Source organism: Drosophila bipectinata, chromosome 3R (genome assembly GCF_030179905.1).
Source record: "Drosophila bipectinata strain 14024-0381.07 chromosome 3R, DbipHiC1v2, whole genome shotgun sequence".
Lineage (NCBI taxonomy): Eukaryota > Metazoa > Arthropoda > Insecta > Diptera > Drosophilidae > Drosophila > Drosophila bipectinata.
The window spans coordinates 17304677-17320225 of record NC_091739.1 but is presented as its reverse complement, the minus strand read 5'-3'; the positions used below and the strand labels follow the sequence as shown (position 1 = coordinate 17320225).

Sequence of the window (15549 nt, the reverse complement as noted above, 5' to 3'; positions counted from 1 at the left end):
ATACTTTCTATTTCAGCATGCCATTCGGGTAATTTCCAAAAATCTTTTTTTGCGATTATTGCCCGCATGTTTCTATGACAGTGGAAACAAATTGGCAAGGCAGAAATTTCCACCAAAAATAAACCGAATTCATATAGCAAATTGCACACTCCCACACATGGAGAAAATTTGATACACAAAGTTACAAAAACTCCAGCTCCCTCTAGGCCAGGAACCTAAGAAATGCTCTTCATTCTCACCTGGATATTTATGTGACTGACGAATGAACAGGAGAAATCGCAGCTGTCTTCAGTGAGTTTGAACTGAAAGTTCAAACATATTTATGGTAATTAAAATTGATTTGAAAAGTTTAGATTGTCTCTGTGGTCGCACTCTCTCTTCTAAATTTACAATGTTTCAGACTCAGTCTCCGGTTGGTTGTATACGGCGGATTTCGGCGACAGATCATACACATACGTATATACCTAAGGCTATAGCCTGCATGTGTGACAAAACTTTCTAATTAAAGTTGCTGCAGCCCCGCACTGAAAAGTTGTCAAGTTCTCACGTGTGTTTGTATTTGGCGAGGGCAAAGTTTTTGGTGTCGGCTTTTAGGCGCACTGCGTAATATATTTTGCTTGGGCGGCACTCTGGCGGTTGTTTTTGGCTTTGCCGTCGATTTCCAGCGCGGTCTTGAATATGCTGGAACTTGAAACTGATTTTAATTAGCTCTCTATGCAATTAGGCAAACCTCGTCCTCTCTACAAAGCAAAGACTTGAAATTGGTTGAAATTTAAATATTTATTGTGCCTGTTTCTAGCTACATGATATTTTCCCTGAGGCTCTTGCCAGTTTAAAATTGGTTTGTTATAAATATAGTTGCAGGGCTTTCTGAACTGAAAACGAATTCAAACATAACATGAAAACTGGTAAAGAAATTGTAAATGAAAATAGAAGACAACGACTGCCCGCTGCTTTGCTCTACAGCTTGGCAATATTTTTAAGTCTCCCATTCAAATTGAATTAAATAATATGCACTCGACTCGCAAACAGAACTTTCCCCGAAAACTTAACTTTCGCTGAGCCTGCCTGAGGGGCTGGGGATGCAATGCAAAAGGGTAAGCAAAATAAGGCAAAGAATCCGAGGGGTTGGCAACAACTTTCATAATTCATTTCTGCCTGAGTGTAACAATTTTTGCACTTTACGACTTTCGAGTGCGCGCTGTGCTAGTGCCTTGAGTTTGACTTTTGGGCCCGCAAATCATGCAACTGCAACGGCAGAGGCAGCAGCAGCAGCAACTGCGGCATTCGCACAGCGGGAACTTCAAGTTGCAAACATTTTTGGATGCATCTTGCCCCTCCGTTCTTCTTTTAGCCACATCTTTGTGCTAATTACAGGGGCAGCAAGGAAGTAGACGGCGTTCACCACTTGGCAACAGCCGAAAACAAACTTGGGCCAAGAACAACAATCAGGCAATGAGAAAACAACAATAACCATACAGGCGACCCTTGGAATTCTAAATGGAAGGAAAATATTTAACTGAACTAGATAAATACATTGTACATATATTATACATATATTTATGTAGCATATGAGTTATAGCTTTTAATAAGTTTCAATATTAATTTTTGCAAATTACAATTGATATTGTTTCGTCAAGCTTGTTAACAAACACAATATACTTTTGGTATATTGCATAAATTCCTGCTTTATTTTGAGAATAAAAATAAAAGGGGAAGGCAAAAATGAAACCGAAATTCCGACAAAAAACATGCCAAAAGGCAAGGACAGGCTCTTGACCAGGAAGTTGTAAACGACATTGGGGCAGGCGTCCAGTTCCAAGTCAAGCCGGTCCAGAAGGGCTTGAACGCAAAACAAAGCCTTCAGCTTGCAAGTTCGTGGCGAAAAGCAAACAGATTGGCAGGCTAAACGACCTCGGGCCAAGTGCTGGTACCTACCTGTTCTCCCCAAAACAGGCAGGAAGTGGGGCTAAAAGTGCAGCGCTTAAAATCTTGCCTATGGAATGCCGCAAATATTTACATTTTTTGTAATTAAAATCACTCTTACTCTCTTTTCCTTAAAAAGTTGTATTTTTATACATTTTTAATGTTAAGTAATTTCTAATTTAATAGTGTAACTATTATTCATAAAATTTTATTTTTTAGGTATAAATAAACATACCCAAAATTAAGTGAACTTGAACTTGACTTTTAAAGAGGCGCGACAGCTTCGGGCCTGTAGGAAGTTGTTGACAGAATAACTTTCCCAAACTAAAAGTTACATAAAGATACAAAAGTTCAACGGTTCATTAAATATGCCAGTCGCTAAATTATTGCTTGAATTGATTTTCCCAAACTTTCATTTGTTTTCGGAGCCATATAAACAATTTTATCGACTGTTGTAGGGAAATTTAAGTAAGCTTTAAAATTTATTCAAATCCCTTTTTACAAGATCTGTGTATTGACACATGTGCTATTTCGTTGCAAAATTCATTTCTTTTGAAAATGTGGGACTGGATTGCGTTGGCATCTCTTCCGTCCATAAACATTGCTTATGTCACGCATTGACACGCGTCGTTCTTCTCAGAGAACAACAAAATTTTTCGATTTATATGCCCCAGCAACAAAAACAATAGTAGTATCGACTGATACAACCAACAACATCCAACAATCCTGGGCGCAAGACAATTGAATGTGCGCGAGTGCCCAAAGGACTCGCTCCTGCAGACGCAGTTCGATGTTCGGAATTCGGAAATGGTCTTATCGCCCAGTCACTCCCACATAAATATAAATAAACATATACAAATAAATAACGGGGACATGGGAGCTGGAAAACGGAGTTGGTCATGGAACGCAATCGAAAACAATAACACCGCAAATAAAAGCGGAAGGAGGCGGCTCAGGAGTCGGTGAAGTGAAATACTTAAATAACTCACAGGAGGGGTCGCAATTGTACATATATTTTACGTTTCGGCCCGGGTTTTTTCGGTAAAATAATAAGGAAATAATTAAGGGGAAGTTATTCTTGAAGCAAAGAAAAATTATTTCATTTTAAAGTAAATACAACCAGAAGACACTTTAATACATATTTAATTAAACAAACACCTTACTTTTTCATAGAAAAGTTGATTAATTATTTTTTAAATACCTTGCGATCCAAAAAACGTTCGATTTAACACAATACATTATTTCAGTGGGTCGATAAGAATCGCTTGAAAAATAAATCCACTTAGGCCACATACCTTAGGCAACATAATGCAAAGTCAAAACTATTTGCCAGAGCTTATCAAAAAATACCACACGAATCTTAACAATGGGCTGCCGAGCAATTAATCTCATGGAACAAAACCGAACAAAACAAACCTCACGAAATCCGGTTGGCTCTAATGCGGCTCATAATTTATGAGACTTCGCACGCACAAAAAAGTCTGGGCTACGGAATCGGCGTCAGGAATCGGCGCTCACAAAATTTGCATAAATTGAAGATGTATCAACTGAAATTGAGGTAATAAAGCCGACAAAACGAACGGAGGGCCCTATCAGAACCCGGGCTTTGATGACGAAGATGCTGATCTGGTATCGTCGGCCCACTTGTAATTGGCACTAATTTGCTTTCACTCCATTAAAGAATCCCCCCACGATTTAGATGCAAATGAGGGCGTTCACTGAATAGAGAATGGGCGTCGCGACTAGAAGAACAGGTTGGCGCTGTGCGAAAGCCATTAAAATCAATTAAGAAATGGAAATAAAATCAATCTCCGCGCTCAGCTAATCACTCCTCATGTTTGTATGTACGAATGTATGTATGAGGAAGTGCCCCAAACCAGCTTCGAATTTTTATCAAAATTTATGCAAACCGTTGACAAAAATGCTTAAAATTACATTCTCTCTTACCGAGACTAAATGAAACATCTGCCAGTGTGTGACAACAAGAATCAGATACAAGATTGGAGATACACGGTACAAGATACACGACCGTGAACCTCAAGAGTTCACATAATCAGCTGATTCGGCATCTTATGCTGCTGCATTCGGCTTAAACATTTATTAAGCCAACTAGCCGAAAAGAGAGGCCAAGATACAGGTAGCAACCAAGCTCGTGCTCGTCTCCCAAACCAAAATAAAACAAAATAAACCCCCGTTTTTGACGCCGTCCTAATCCGGTTATTAAACTTTACACTGTGCTGCAGGGTCGTGTAAAGACTCGTTCGAATTGGTTTCAGAAAGATTCGGCTTGCACCGACTATAAAAATGCTGCGCATGCTCAGCGACGCTTTTAGTTCGTTCGGAAATCTTAAAGTGATCGGTTCGGGACTCGAGTATTCTCGCATTAACCAATAAAATAGGATACCTTGCAAATATGTCACTTAAATACGTAAGTGGGTGACTTTACTGCATAATCGGGTATTCTTAATTGCTCCAAATCTATATGGAAATTGTGCTCCCAAGCTGGTCTTTCCAGAATTAGGATCCAAAAGAATGCTGCAAATTTGTTCTAATTAGCAATTTGCGTAAGCATCATTAATGAATATCCAGTTCGGCAACTCAAATAATTTATTTTGTTGCATAAATTATATTATGCAATTGGTTCTGATCGAAATATTAACATAATAAAATCATTTGTTTGATGAAGCAACAAAAATTTAAAAATAAACGACCAAATAAATATTTGTTCAAGCAATCATTAAGCCAGACAGAATAGAACTCAGGCTGTTGAGGCGACTGAACCTATTTTACATATATTTATTAGCCAAAATAAATTGCTTTATTATCTGAGGTGTGAATCAACGAACCATGACTACAATATGACTGATAGTTTCTTTCTTTTAAGCAAAAATTTGCATAAGTTTCAGGCTCGATTAGTTCTATTATAGCCACTATGATAATCATGGTCAAAAAAGGTCTAATGACCTTTCCCACGAGGGAAAGGAGAATTTCTGTTAGAATATAAATCTGCCATTAAAGATTCCAGTTATAACATGTGCCGTAACAATGCAAGGTTTTTTGCCAATTCGAAGGTCGACCCAAACTAACTTTCGAGCGCCCACACTTCCCGGGCAAAAACTGAACCAAATTTTAAAACTGGAATACATTTTTTTGACCAAACAATAGGGTCATAACTTAAAAGGTGTAAGCTGAAAATGGTCAGCAAATCACACTGAGTTATTGGGCAAGGTAACAGATCTGAAGCAAGATTTTACACCTTCGAGATTTTGTTTCTATTTTAACTAAAGCTAAAAAATGTACCTTCAAGTTAACTGATCAAGAAACATGTTACTTATTTAAATATTTATTTCATTTTTTCAGGTTTTTGTTGCATCTGCAGTGTTAATTGCCTTATGTGGAGCTGATGTCTCGCACCTGAAGGCGGATAAAATAGATTTGCCATTCAATGACTTACTCCCCCCACTATTGGAAGAATCCAGTACTTCCACAACGACAACTACAACAACGAGGCCAAAACCAAAGCCCATTACCACTACATTGGCCACTAAGCCTACAAAGAAATCTTACTACCAAAAGCCGGCTCAGGAAAAGGCCAAACCCATTGTGGCCAAGGAGGATATTCAGCAACTCTCCTTGGACTTGCTGCCGCCTTTTGAGGATGAAAAGCCAGCTGAGGAAAAGACTCCACAAGTGGTGAAGAGTGAGCCCAGTCCTGTAGTGAAACCAACTTCAAAGCCCGTGGTGCAAGCTCCAGCTAAGCCGATTGTCCCTATCGCTCCCAAACCAGTGGTGCACATAACTCCAAAGCCAGTGGTGCAAGCCACTTCCCGGCCCTTGGTACATGCTACTCCCAGGCCGGTGGTTCAGGTTGCCCCACAGCAGCCTCAGTACTCTGTGCATCCTGCCCCACAGGTGGTGCTGCCTGTTCACAGTTCTCCATCCAATTCCGGATTCCAGTCCCGATTCTCCAACTACTTCCTCACAAGCACTGTGCGGCCACGACGCGGTCCTCTGCCCACAATCACCCCCTTTCCGCACTTCGTCAGGCTGTAGGAATCCATATAATTAGATTAGATAAACAACTATGCAAAGGCCAAGTCAAAACATAAAATAAATAAGAAACGACACACTGAGATAATGAGTGGAAAATATTTGGTATTATAAACGACTGTTGAAGCATGAAATTCAGAAAACATACACACACTCAAAACTATGCTGATGGATCTTAAATAATTTATGAGCACACAAAAGCGAACATTTCAGATCAGAAAATCATAAATATATATCTTTAAATTTATACAAGCTGGTCTATATGTTTTTGTTAGCCCATTCAACCTATGGGCTTAAGAGGGGGAAGTTTTGAAAGTAAAAAGCTAAATAATAAATAATATTACTTATAAAAACGAAAAATGTATTTAATACAAAGAGCTTATAAATAAATATAAAAATAATAACTTAGTTGATGGCAGTATAATATACACTGTCATTTTAAAGTATGCCATTAAAATGCATATTAAAAGTTTATTGAACTGCAATTGATTAACACTTTTTTTAGAGTTTAAATGCCTTCTCATCAATCAAAATTATTATTATTTGAAAGCGAAATTCGTCAAATTAATATAAAATTTATGTTTTCATTAAAAAACTATAAAATGTTATGGATTTCATTGCTTTTCTATGCCCTGAAACTCTTTCTATTTTAACTGCATAAAATCACAAAAATAAAACGTAGCGTTTTGAGGAGTGGAGTGGAGCTGTCAACCCGATGACAACTAATTTTGAAACAAAGAGTTGTTAGGCCAGGTGTCACCGCTCCCCGTAAAATTTGCAAACTTGCTTCCTCCACTTGTCGCCCAAACAAACACATTCTATGTGTTCACAACCAAGCGGAATTCAGATTCATTAAGAGTGTTTAATTAATAGGAAAGCCATGGAAAACGGCTTGGCGCCGGCGAAACAGAAACTTGAGACGAAACTGAAACTGAGAACTGTCAACTTGGAAACTGCCACAAGCCCTCTCAGGCCCCCGGCTAATATACATATTATGACGCCGGAACATTAACCCATCCCGAGCACAGGTCGACCTGGCCCAAAGCCCCTCTTGAACATCTCAATGCTAATTACTCGGCGTTGATGATGTCGCTGACATTCGGAGCGTCGGAAATTTGACGCATTCCGATGCAAGAACCGTTGCATCGGTAATCGCACGGCTCCGCCGATCTAATCAAATCATTGCCATACCGATTAGCCATATTTATGGCTCCCGTTTGTCACCCGTCGCCGTTGTTGGCGGCTTGTTGTTGGTGGTGGCACTGTTTGTGGGCCTGTCCATTTGGCCGCGTTAATTACACGGCTGATTGACATTAATGCGTTGCGTCGGCCGCCGGGAATACTCCGCCGGCGATCTTGATGCAACAGCTGATTTAAATGGATATCTGGCCTCTGGCGCAAATGAAGCAAACATATCCATTGATTAATGGCATTAACATAAATTTAATAAGCTATTATAAACGATTCTGATAAATGCTTTATGCATATTTTGGGAAGGAATTCGGTTTCATTGTTTACAGTCGTTCACTGATATATCTTTTGCCTTGCTCACCCAATTTAAATGCCGATTAAAGTGGAATGATAGCCCGTAAGTGGCTATTACAGCTTAGGTATTAGTTACAGTATAGTTTCAATGGAGGTTACATAAATAGGCTTAGGCTTAAACATTAATATTCATAGAATTATTTCTTTCATGTGAAAATAAAAAATAATGTATATGCATTCTGTGGCAACACATATTATATTTTTCGCCTTTCCAACAAAATAATAAATCATGCATTTCACAACTTTGTTTTCAACATAGAGTTTTCCATGAAATACTCGGACAAACAATATTTTATTTACAAATAAGCGTATGCGTATGATTTTATTTCAGATATGTGCACTGCAATTCTGATGGAAAACTTTCCAATTAAAACGTCCAACTGTGTGGGGGCCACAATAATGGCACAACTACAAGTTCTCTACTCAATTTGGTGTAAACTTGATAAAACGATTTGCAATTGCCATGGCAACTTTATAAGCCGATTCGCATGATACTGAAACCGAAGCCCCTCAATGACACCGCGTGACAAAATCATAGCTATTTAATAAGCTTCAGTTAATTACTGACGCAGCCCGACTCGTTCCCCTAAATGTTTCTAACAGGAAAAAGCGCCATTGAGAAGTGAGAAGCCGAGCAACAATTTAAATGACACTTGGATAGAGATGAGTGGGCTTTATCCAATTTCGAGGATGCTTTGAATACTCTCAGTAGGGTTGAAACACAACGGGAAAATACCATTGACAATTAGCTTATTTTCTACTGAAAATAAACTCCTAGAAACATAATGTGCATTACTATGTTTTATGTGCTTATCTTTTATAGGGCTTACGTGGCGTATGAATAATTTTTATTATAAAATATATAAAAAAAAAATAGATTTTATATAGTTTTAAATCATTAGGACGGTTTTTATCCAATTACATATATAATGGAAAAGTAAATATATATCCTAGATATATCTTTTAATATCTAGAACTATGTGATTGTAAATTCGGTAGAATCTGATGCTCACTCATTAAAAAGTTTAGCGTTTGATGCATGAAAAGCCATTAGATGCTGGCCCTGGCATTGAAGGGAGCCATTTCCTTTATACTCCTGGCCCTTTACCCTCGGCACCCAACTCTTGTTTATGTGTGTATGTATGGATCTCGCAGCAGCATTAAAAATCGCTTTTAACAAATGGTGCCATAAGCTCTTAGGCAAACTTTTAATGTGCACACACAGCGACACCCACGAGCACACACACATAGGAGCACATAGTTGGTATCGCATAAGAGAGAAAGATTTATGTGGCCAACGCTGCGTATGAGTGTTGGGAAGCATTTTCAACTTTAACACGCAGACCGAAGTGTCCTACCCGCTGCTTTCCCCTTAAAAGTATTTAGATATATTAAAAGTGTCTAGACATTGCCACATTAGGCAAAACAATAAACAATTCACACAATAGTCATAAAATCAAAAGATACACAATCACTAAACGAAATGAAAATGTCCGAGTCTAATGATCTCTGAGACAAGTGGCTTTGTCCATGGTCAATAAGATCGGAACTAAAATGGTCACATTTATATTCCACTCGATGCAAATGATAGCCAGGCAGCCCTCAATCGACAATCATTTTTTACGCCACTTTAATTAAATTTTCCTGCTTGCCGCTCGGTATGTTAATTTTATTCCCGCCCAGAGGATAAGCAGCCAAAAGCTACGAAAGACGATTTTCACTTTTCCCAGCTGTCGCCGAATGAATTAATGACCTTAAGTGGATGGTCGGAAAGACAATAACTTCCTGCCACAATACCGATGTAAATGTTGGCACGAATTTTAAATTGATAGTAAATATTAAAGCTCTTGAGCTGTACTATCCAGACGTGGGCGGAACTTTGCCTTTAAATGCAATTTTTCTGCAACTTTTCTCATTTGGCCAGTGCATACAATAATAATTTTAATATGGCCATGTTGCAGGCGGGGCACACAGCCGGGAATCGCTCAGTCGACCACCCACAATATCCCTTTAATTATGCTATGCCAACAGGCAGCATTCAAGCGGGAGGCGAGTGGCATGCAGCTCGAATTTACATAAGAGCAACCAAGTGCCGAGTGGCGAGTGGCAACAACAACTGACCGAATCCATTGAAGTATTGACGGTCGAATCAATGTAGCGGCAACGTTGTTGCCAACGTTGCTGGCCATTAGCCGACATGTCGTATGCTCGCTCGCATAGGGCCATAGATGCTCCACCCAACCGTTAATGTCTCGGTTCAGTTACAATAACGGAAATGAGTTTTAATGTGAAAATAATTGCATGTCATTGACGTTGACAACAGCAACAGAAACAGACACATCCAGGACTTTCCACGGATCTTCATATATGTATGTCTGAACGAAGGGGGCGAAACAATGAACGAATATTGATATAATATCATTAAATTTCATTTCATATTTGCTCTCTGATGAATGACAGTCAGTTCAAGCTGCTTCTGCCACTGATTCTTGGTCTTCAGCTCCAGCCAAATGACTGAAATGGAAATGCAAAATCTTGACTCACATCTCGACGAAGAGTGAGAGGCGAGGCTTTTCTTTTGATTCATAATTTCCGGCCATAATTGAAATGTGAAATTCGCAAGTCCTTTGAAATACGGGTTTTTCCTTCAGCCTTCTCAAAGTATTTATTTTTCATTTATGCTAAAAGAAGGCCTTCAATATTCCAAAAAAAAAAAGAATAATTTTATTTTAATTTACGATATTTATACCTTTGGATGCTGTCCATATTAAATTCTAGCAAGAAGCCTTATGGGACTAAGCGTTTTTCTCTGTATTTGCGGATCAAAATACTCTTTAAAATGTATATCCTCTGAAAGCACACTAAAAACATCTCATTTCTTATTCCTTGTACAGTTTTTGTCCAGATTACTCTAGGTTTTAGTAGTGAATACCGAATATCCGTCAATCATAAATTTTGATTACAATTTGTAAGGCCACAGTCGACAAGCAAATTGAGGCGAATGACAAAATAGATTATCACAGCAAAAACAGGAAAATGAAAATGGCTAAAAAAACATCCTCAGCACGTCTCTGGACAAGAAATGAGTTGAGATTGGACTAAAAATATGAAGACACAACCTAACAAACAAACAAACAATCAAATTGACCTTAGGGCGGAGATTGCGAGCCGGAATATTTGACATTAAAATAAATAATTCATTTATTCGACGACAAACCGTGTAAATTCCCAAAGTCTAGAGTCTGCCGAGGATCTCATAGAAATTATTAATAATTTATTTTAGCACATTTCAAGGATTTTGCACGCCGGCCACACGTTTCGGCAATTTCCGGGCAACAAAACCGGAAAAATACTTGAAAATGTAATAAATTTGGAAAGAAAATGGGTCGGGGACGATGGCGGAGTCCCGGCCGGCCTGTCCCTGTCCCAGTCTGTTTGTTTGTGTCAAGGGTCGACAGCTGTGCAGGCGGGGCGGGTCAGATGTGAGTGCTTGACAAACTGTTGCCGGGACCAAATCAATGGCAAAAAATTACACACGGATGCTTTGGGCACTACTGAAGAGATTTGCAAACGCAAAATTCGGCTCATTTCGGTGGGGTGGGGAATTAATTTCTTTGGCAGAGTTTTCGCCTGGTTATGCTCCGGGGCAAATGGCAATTTATTTAATGCCCTGACCTTAACTTTTGATTTCAATTCAGTTTTCGTTTAATTTTCATTTAAAACTTCACAACTTTTGCGCAAAGCCAATTAAATTAAATTGTCTTAGTAAGGAAAATGGCTTTTCAAAAGGATAATATCGACAGAGAAAAGAAAAGCCAATAAGGTTTAGAGAAACTGACTAGTTGATCACAAGTTTTGCCCGAATTGCAGTAAAATGTATTACTGCTATTAGTTAGGAAAAATAATTCCAGTTTTATTTTTAATTTCTATGTTTGATAGTTGTTATTTACTTTCAAGCCCCGACCTTTTAAAGCTTTTTACTTCAAAGAGACCCTCTACTCGTGAAATACAGAAGAGAAGTAAAAAGTATTTAACAAAATCAACAAAGCAATATCCACCGCACCTTGACCACTCAGCGAAATAAGAGCAAATGAAATCCAGCAGAGTCCTTTGTATAAATTATTTTCCGCGTCGCAGACGCACAGACTATAAAATACAAAAGAAAAAAAAAGAATAACTGCCTTAGAGCTGTCTTAAATCAAAACACCAAAGCTTTCCAATGCCACGTGCTTGGAGGTCAAGAAATGAGTCGAAATCAATGGGGAGAGTGGTCGCGGGTCCTGCTCCTTTAGGTCCTGTGTCTGAAACGAGGGTCTGAATGCGTGCGGCGGAGGAGCTTAGCTGAAAAAGACCATTAACAAAGTAAACAGCTGCAGAAGAGCCGCCAGCTCCGGTTCCAGCCTGTGGAAGAACGCTGAGAATACAGTCGAGTCAGCGTTATATTGTACATAAAGTGGAGGGGAAAATTAAAGAATTCTCTTTGTTTTGACACCTCATTCGGGGGGAAACTTTTTTTGGCTGATAAAATCGACTATGCTACATTGTGTGCAGATATTAGCATAATTTTAGGCACTTTTAAATAAGCAGCCATAAAATTTCTCTCTTGCCTGCGCCATTTTAAAGCTGCCACCAGCTGCCACTCGAACAGAAAATATTTATTTTCCGTCAAGTTTATTTGGGTCACCTAATACTTGGAGTCACTACTTATCTCGTCCTTTGAGGAATCTGCTGTTGATGACCCAGATTTGACTTCGAGTTGGCCTAGATATGATTAAATTTAAATGTAATTTGGTTACCCACTGAGAGGACTCCATGAAATCATGGATATTGTCCATGGATATTGTCCACTCCAACTTGTGAGAGATCTTAATGGTGTGGGAAAATATAAATTGGTTTTCATTTATTCCACATAGAAAAGTGTAGAATACATAGAATTTAAAAAAGAAAATATAATATTAATTATTGATGACATTTCTACCATAAAAACTTTATTCTCTGTGTTCAATTTCCACCACGAAGCACCTTTAAGTTCGTTTAGGAAGCTGTTCCGACTAAAGTATACATGAAACTCTGACAGTAATCGATAGCTCAATGCCGCCACAACGTATCCGTCAGCAATGGTGGGTAGGGAATGGCCGATCCACAAAACCCAAAACGGCACATATCGGTTATTGAAATTGTCTCGCAGGTGTCATTAACGTTGGCAGCACTTTACGGCCAAGAGAGTATAGTACGTAGTAGCCATGGCCATGGCCGAGCGCCAAAAGAGGCTAACGCAGCAGCAGGTGCTTCCATTTGCGGTGGGGCATAAATGCGCGAAGGCCGCAGTATCCAGTACTTCTGTCCTCCGGCCCGTACTCCGGCTCATGTACCCATATTCTGTGGCCACTGTTTGGCATTGTCATTAATTTCGATTTATGGTCATTAAGCTGAGGCATCGGCTCCTTTCTATTTAATGTGGAAAACATTTAATGAGTCCCCATAATTTATGCACAATTTTTGTAGCATGTGATTCGATTGGACAAAAAAAATTATAAAAAATTGTCCATCCTGTCGATTTGCGTTTACGATTTTAATTAATGCCTGCCAGAGGCTATGTCCCAGCATATTCCAGCACCCTCAGCTTTAATTTCACACTTAAATTTTGTCACTTTTTTCGGTTGATAGCACCCCAAAAACTTTTGTTTCTTTCGCCTTGCCCCGAGGAGGAAAAAAAGGAAAATTATGAAAGAGTCGCAGCATATTTTCTTGCATACTTTTTGCACAAATAACAAACCATAAATAATGTCATACGCTCACCCAAATGCGAGCCAATGTTGGCCCCGCCTTCCTTGGCCCCTGCCGCCCTCCGCCCCAGCAACCCCACAGAGCTATATATACATATATATTTCTTGCCGTTCGCCTTCGGTTTGCTTTTAGGCCAAAGTTTTTGAACTACTTGCACGTCGCTTTTTGTGCGACGTTTTTGGTATTTTTTTGTCATTTTTGTTCCTGTTTTTCCGTTTATTTTTTTTTTTTTTGTGCGCTTTTTTGGCAACCCTGCTGTTTTGTGTCTTGGCCGTTTCTGCGCCGGCTTGGCCCAGCATCTTCATCTGCTTAAGGCCGGCACGCCTCCTATCGCCAGCTAGGGCATAGCCTTCTGCAGGCTCCCGCTGCCTGTCGCTGCTTTATGTGGCCGCCGTCGCGAGACTAAAACTTCAATAGGGCGAAAATGATAAATGGCCATGCTGGGGGATTTTTTTGGGCTTCGAAAAGAACGACTAAGATGTACGAAAAGCGAAGTCCGACAGAATGAGACGGAATGATGAAGGAATAATGTGCGAAAATAAAAATGATCAAAAAATTTTGCTACTTGAATGAAACACATAAAACAGTCCATTTACTATATCGGCTGAGATATTTGTATAAATACTTCAAAGGGGCCGGAACAGCTTTATTGCTGGTTCAGAACTACAATTTCCAATAGCAATTATGATAAGTATTTATGAAAAAATCAAATGGTTATTTAGTAAAACAGTTATTTTTTTACATATGTAGTCATAAAAAATGTTTCAATGTTTAAATGTTTGATTACCTTTGCTGATGCCCAAGGCTTTCAATGTTGCATACCAGGTTTCCACACAGAGTGCTCTGAATTTCCGTGCCGCCAAATCCGACGGCGAGTGAAAAGCTAAATGCGTACGTTTTCCCTCCGAGTTTACACAATTCAACCGCAAAATCCTTTTGTTTGCCAAATATGTTCAGCGCTCGGTGCTCCCATGCATGTAGAAGTGCAAGGATGTGTACATCTGTGTGTTGTTGTGCTAGTGTGTGTTTTGCATTGTTCGCTGGCCGCGTGTGTGTGGGTGGGTGAGAGCTCCTTGTTCTAGTCTTAGCGATAATGATGTTTATTTAATGCATTTCAGGTGCAAGGTGCTATTTGCCGTTTGACGTTTTGCGCGCCATCGTACATAGGATTTCTCCAACCGCCCATCTGGATCCTGAAAGCCACACCCACTGCCGCCCACCACTAACACTAATGCTTTGGGCATTGGCTCATTGGGTTGTTGGGCCGGGAAGGGAGTGGCAGTGGGAGTGGGAGTTGGGGTAAAGGACGAAGTGGTAGCGCTCATTATGCCAAACGTGGCTCCATTCCATGCTCCCGAGCAGCTGCGACGTGCAAGCGATAAGCGAGAGCGTTAGCTCAATGTCATACGCTGCGTATACGTAATGGCCCGAGCATTACCCCCGGTATCATCCCCCAAATAGCCGTGCCCCATCAGCATCCGACAACCCCATTGTCCCTTGAAATGCAACACACGTTTTTGTGGCACTGCATTTATCGTACCCATACCAATGGTAACACTTTACCCATAAATAATGCGCATAATCACATTTAAATAAGTAATTTAATTTGTGATTTTCACATATCGTTAAGTTTTTAAGCTCCCTAATTAAAGCGAAGCGAGGGGTGCACAGTTCACTTGTATCCTTAAATATGAAATTAAAGTAGAACGGTAGAGAAGATAGTAAATGTATTAGATCGTGACTTAATGGAATTATTAAATACTTATTTTTACGAGTGAAGCGAGTTTTGCTGGTAACTTGACAAGACAACTTTCTAAAAGAGTTTAAAAATTCAGAAAGCCAAGTAGTCGAGCATCGTATCAGAGGTTTCCGTAGTGTAGCGGTTATCACGTGTGCTTCACACGCACAAGGTCCCCGGTTCGAACCCGGGCGCGAACAAGAATAGTTTTTTTTTTAAAGTATGTATATTTTTTTTCCAAAATTTTCTGTAAAAGAAAACCAATTAGGAATTTTTAGGCGATGAAAAATAAATTATTATATTATATTGTAATGATTGTAATGTAAAATGTATAGTATTTTCCCTCCTATGTTTTAAGCAGAAATAAAATTAGTTTGTAAACTTGTATACTTTTAGGCATTGCTTTGAATACCATCATATAACTAGTTCATTGCTTTATCTAATCTTCTTCTTATCCCTATTCACGCATAACACAAATAAATTTTATAGCCACAAAATCCCCT

The 15549-nt window shown here is 39.3% G+C and overlaps 1 protein-coding gene, 1 long non-coding RNA gene and 1 other non-coding gene across 3 annotated transcripts; all 3 read left to right on the top strand.

Moving 5' to 3' along the window:
* The first annotated feature begins 856 nt into the window (after window positions 1-856).
* LOC138926696 (uncharacterized) lies at window positions 857-1731 on the top strand. The gene is made up of 2 exons (XR_011443307.1): window positions 857-1097; window positions 1378-1731. It is a non-coding gene; the product is annotated as an uncharacterized lncRNA (long non-coding RNA).
* Window positions 1732-4264: 2533 nt separating this feature from the next.
* LOC108130399 (uncharacterized) lies at window positions 4265-6300 on the top strand. Its single transcript, XM_017248804.3, has 2 exons — window positions 4265-4354; window positions 5287-6300. The coding sequence occupies exons 1-2, from the start codon at window positions 4340-4342 to the stop codon at window positions 5977-5979; spliced, it is 708 nt and encodes a 235-aa protein (XP_017104293.2). The 5' UTR covers window positions 4265-4339; the 3' UTR covers window positions 5980-6300.
* Window positions 6301-15173: 8873 nt separating this feature from the next.
* On the top strand, window positions 15174-15246 carry TRNAV-CAC (transfer RNA valine (anticodon CAC)). Its single transcript has one exon. It is a non-coding gene; the product is annotated as a tRNA-Val (tRNA).
* The last annotated feature ends 303 nt before the right edge of the window (window positions 15247-15549 follow it).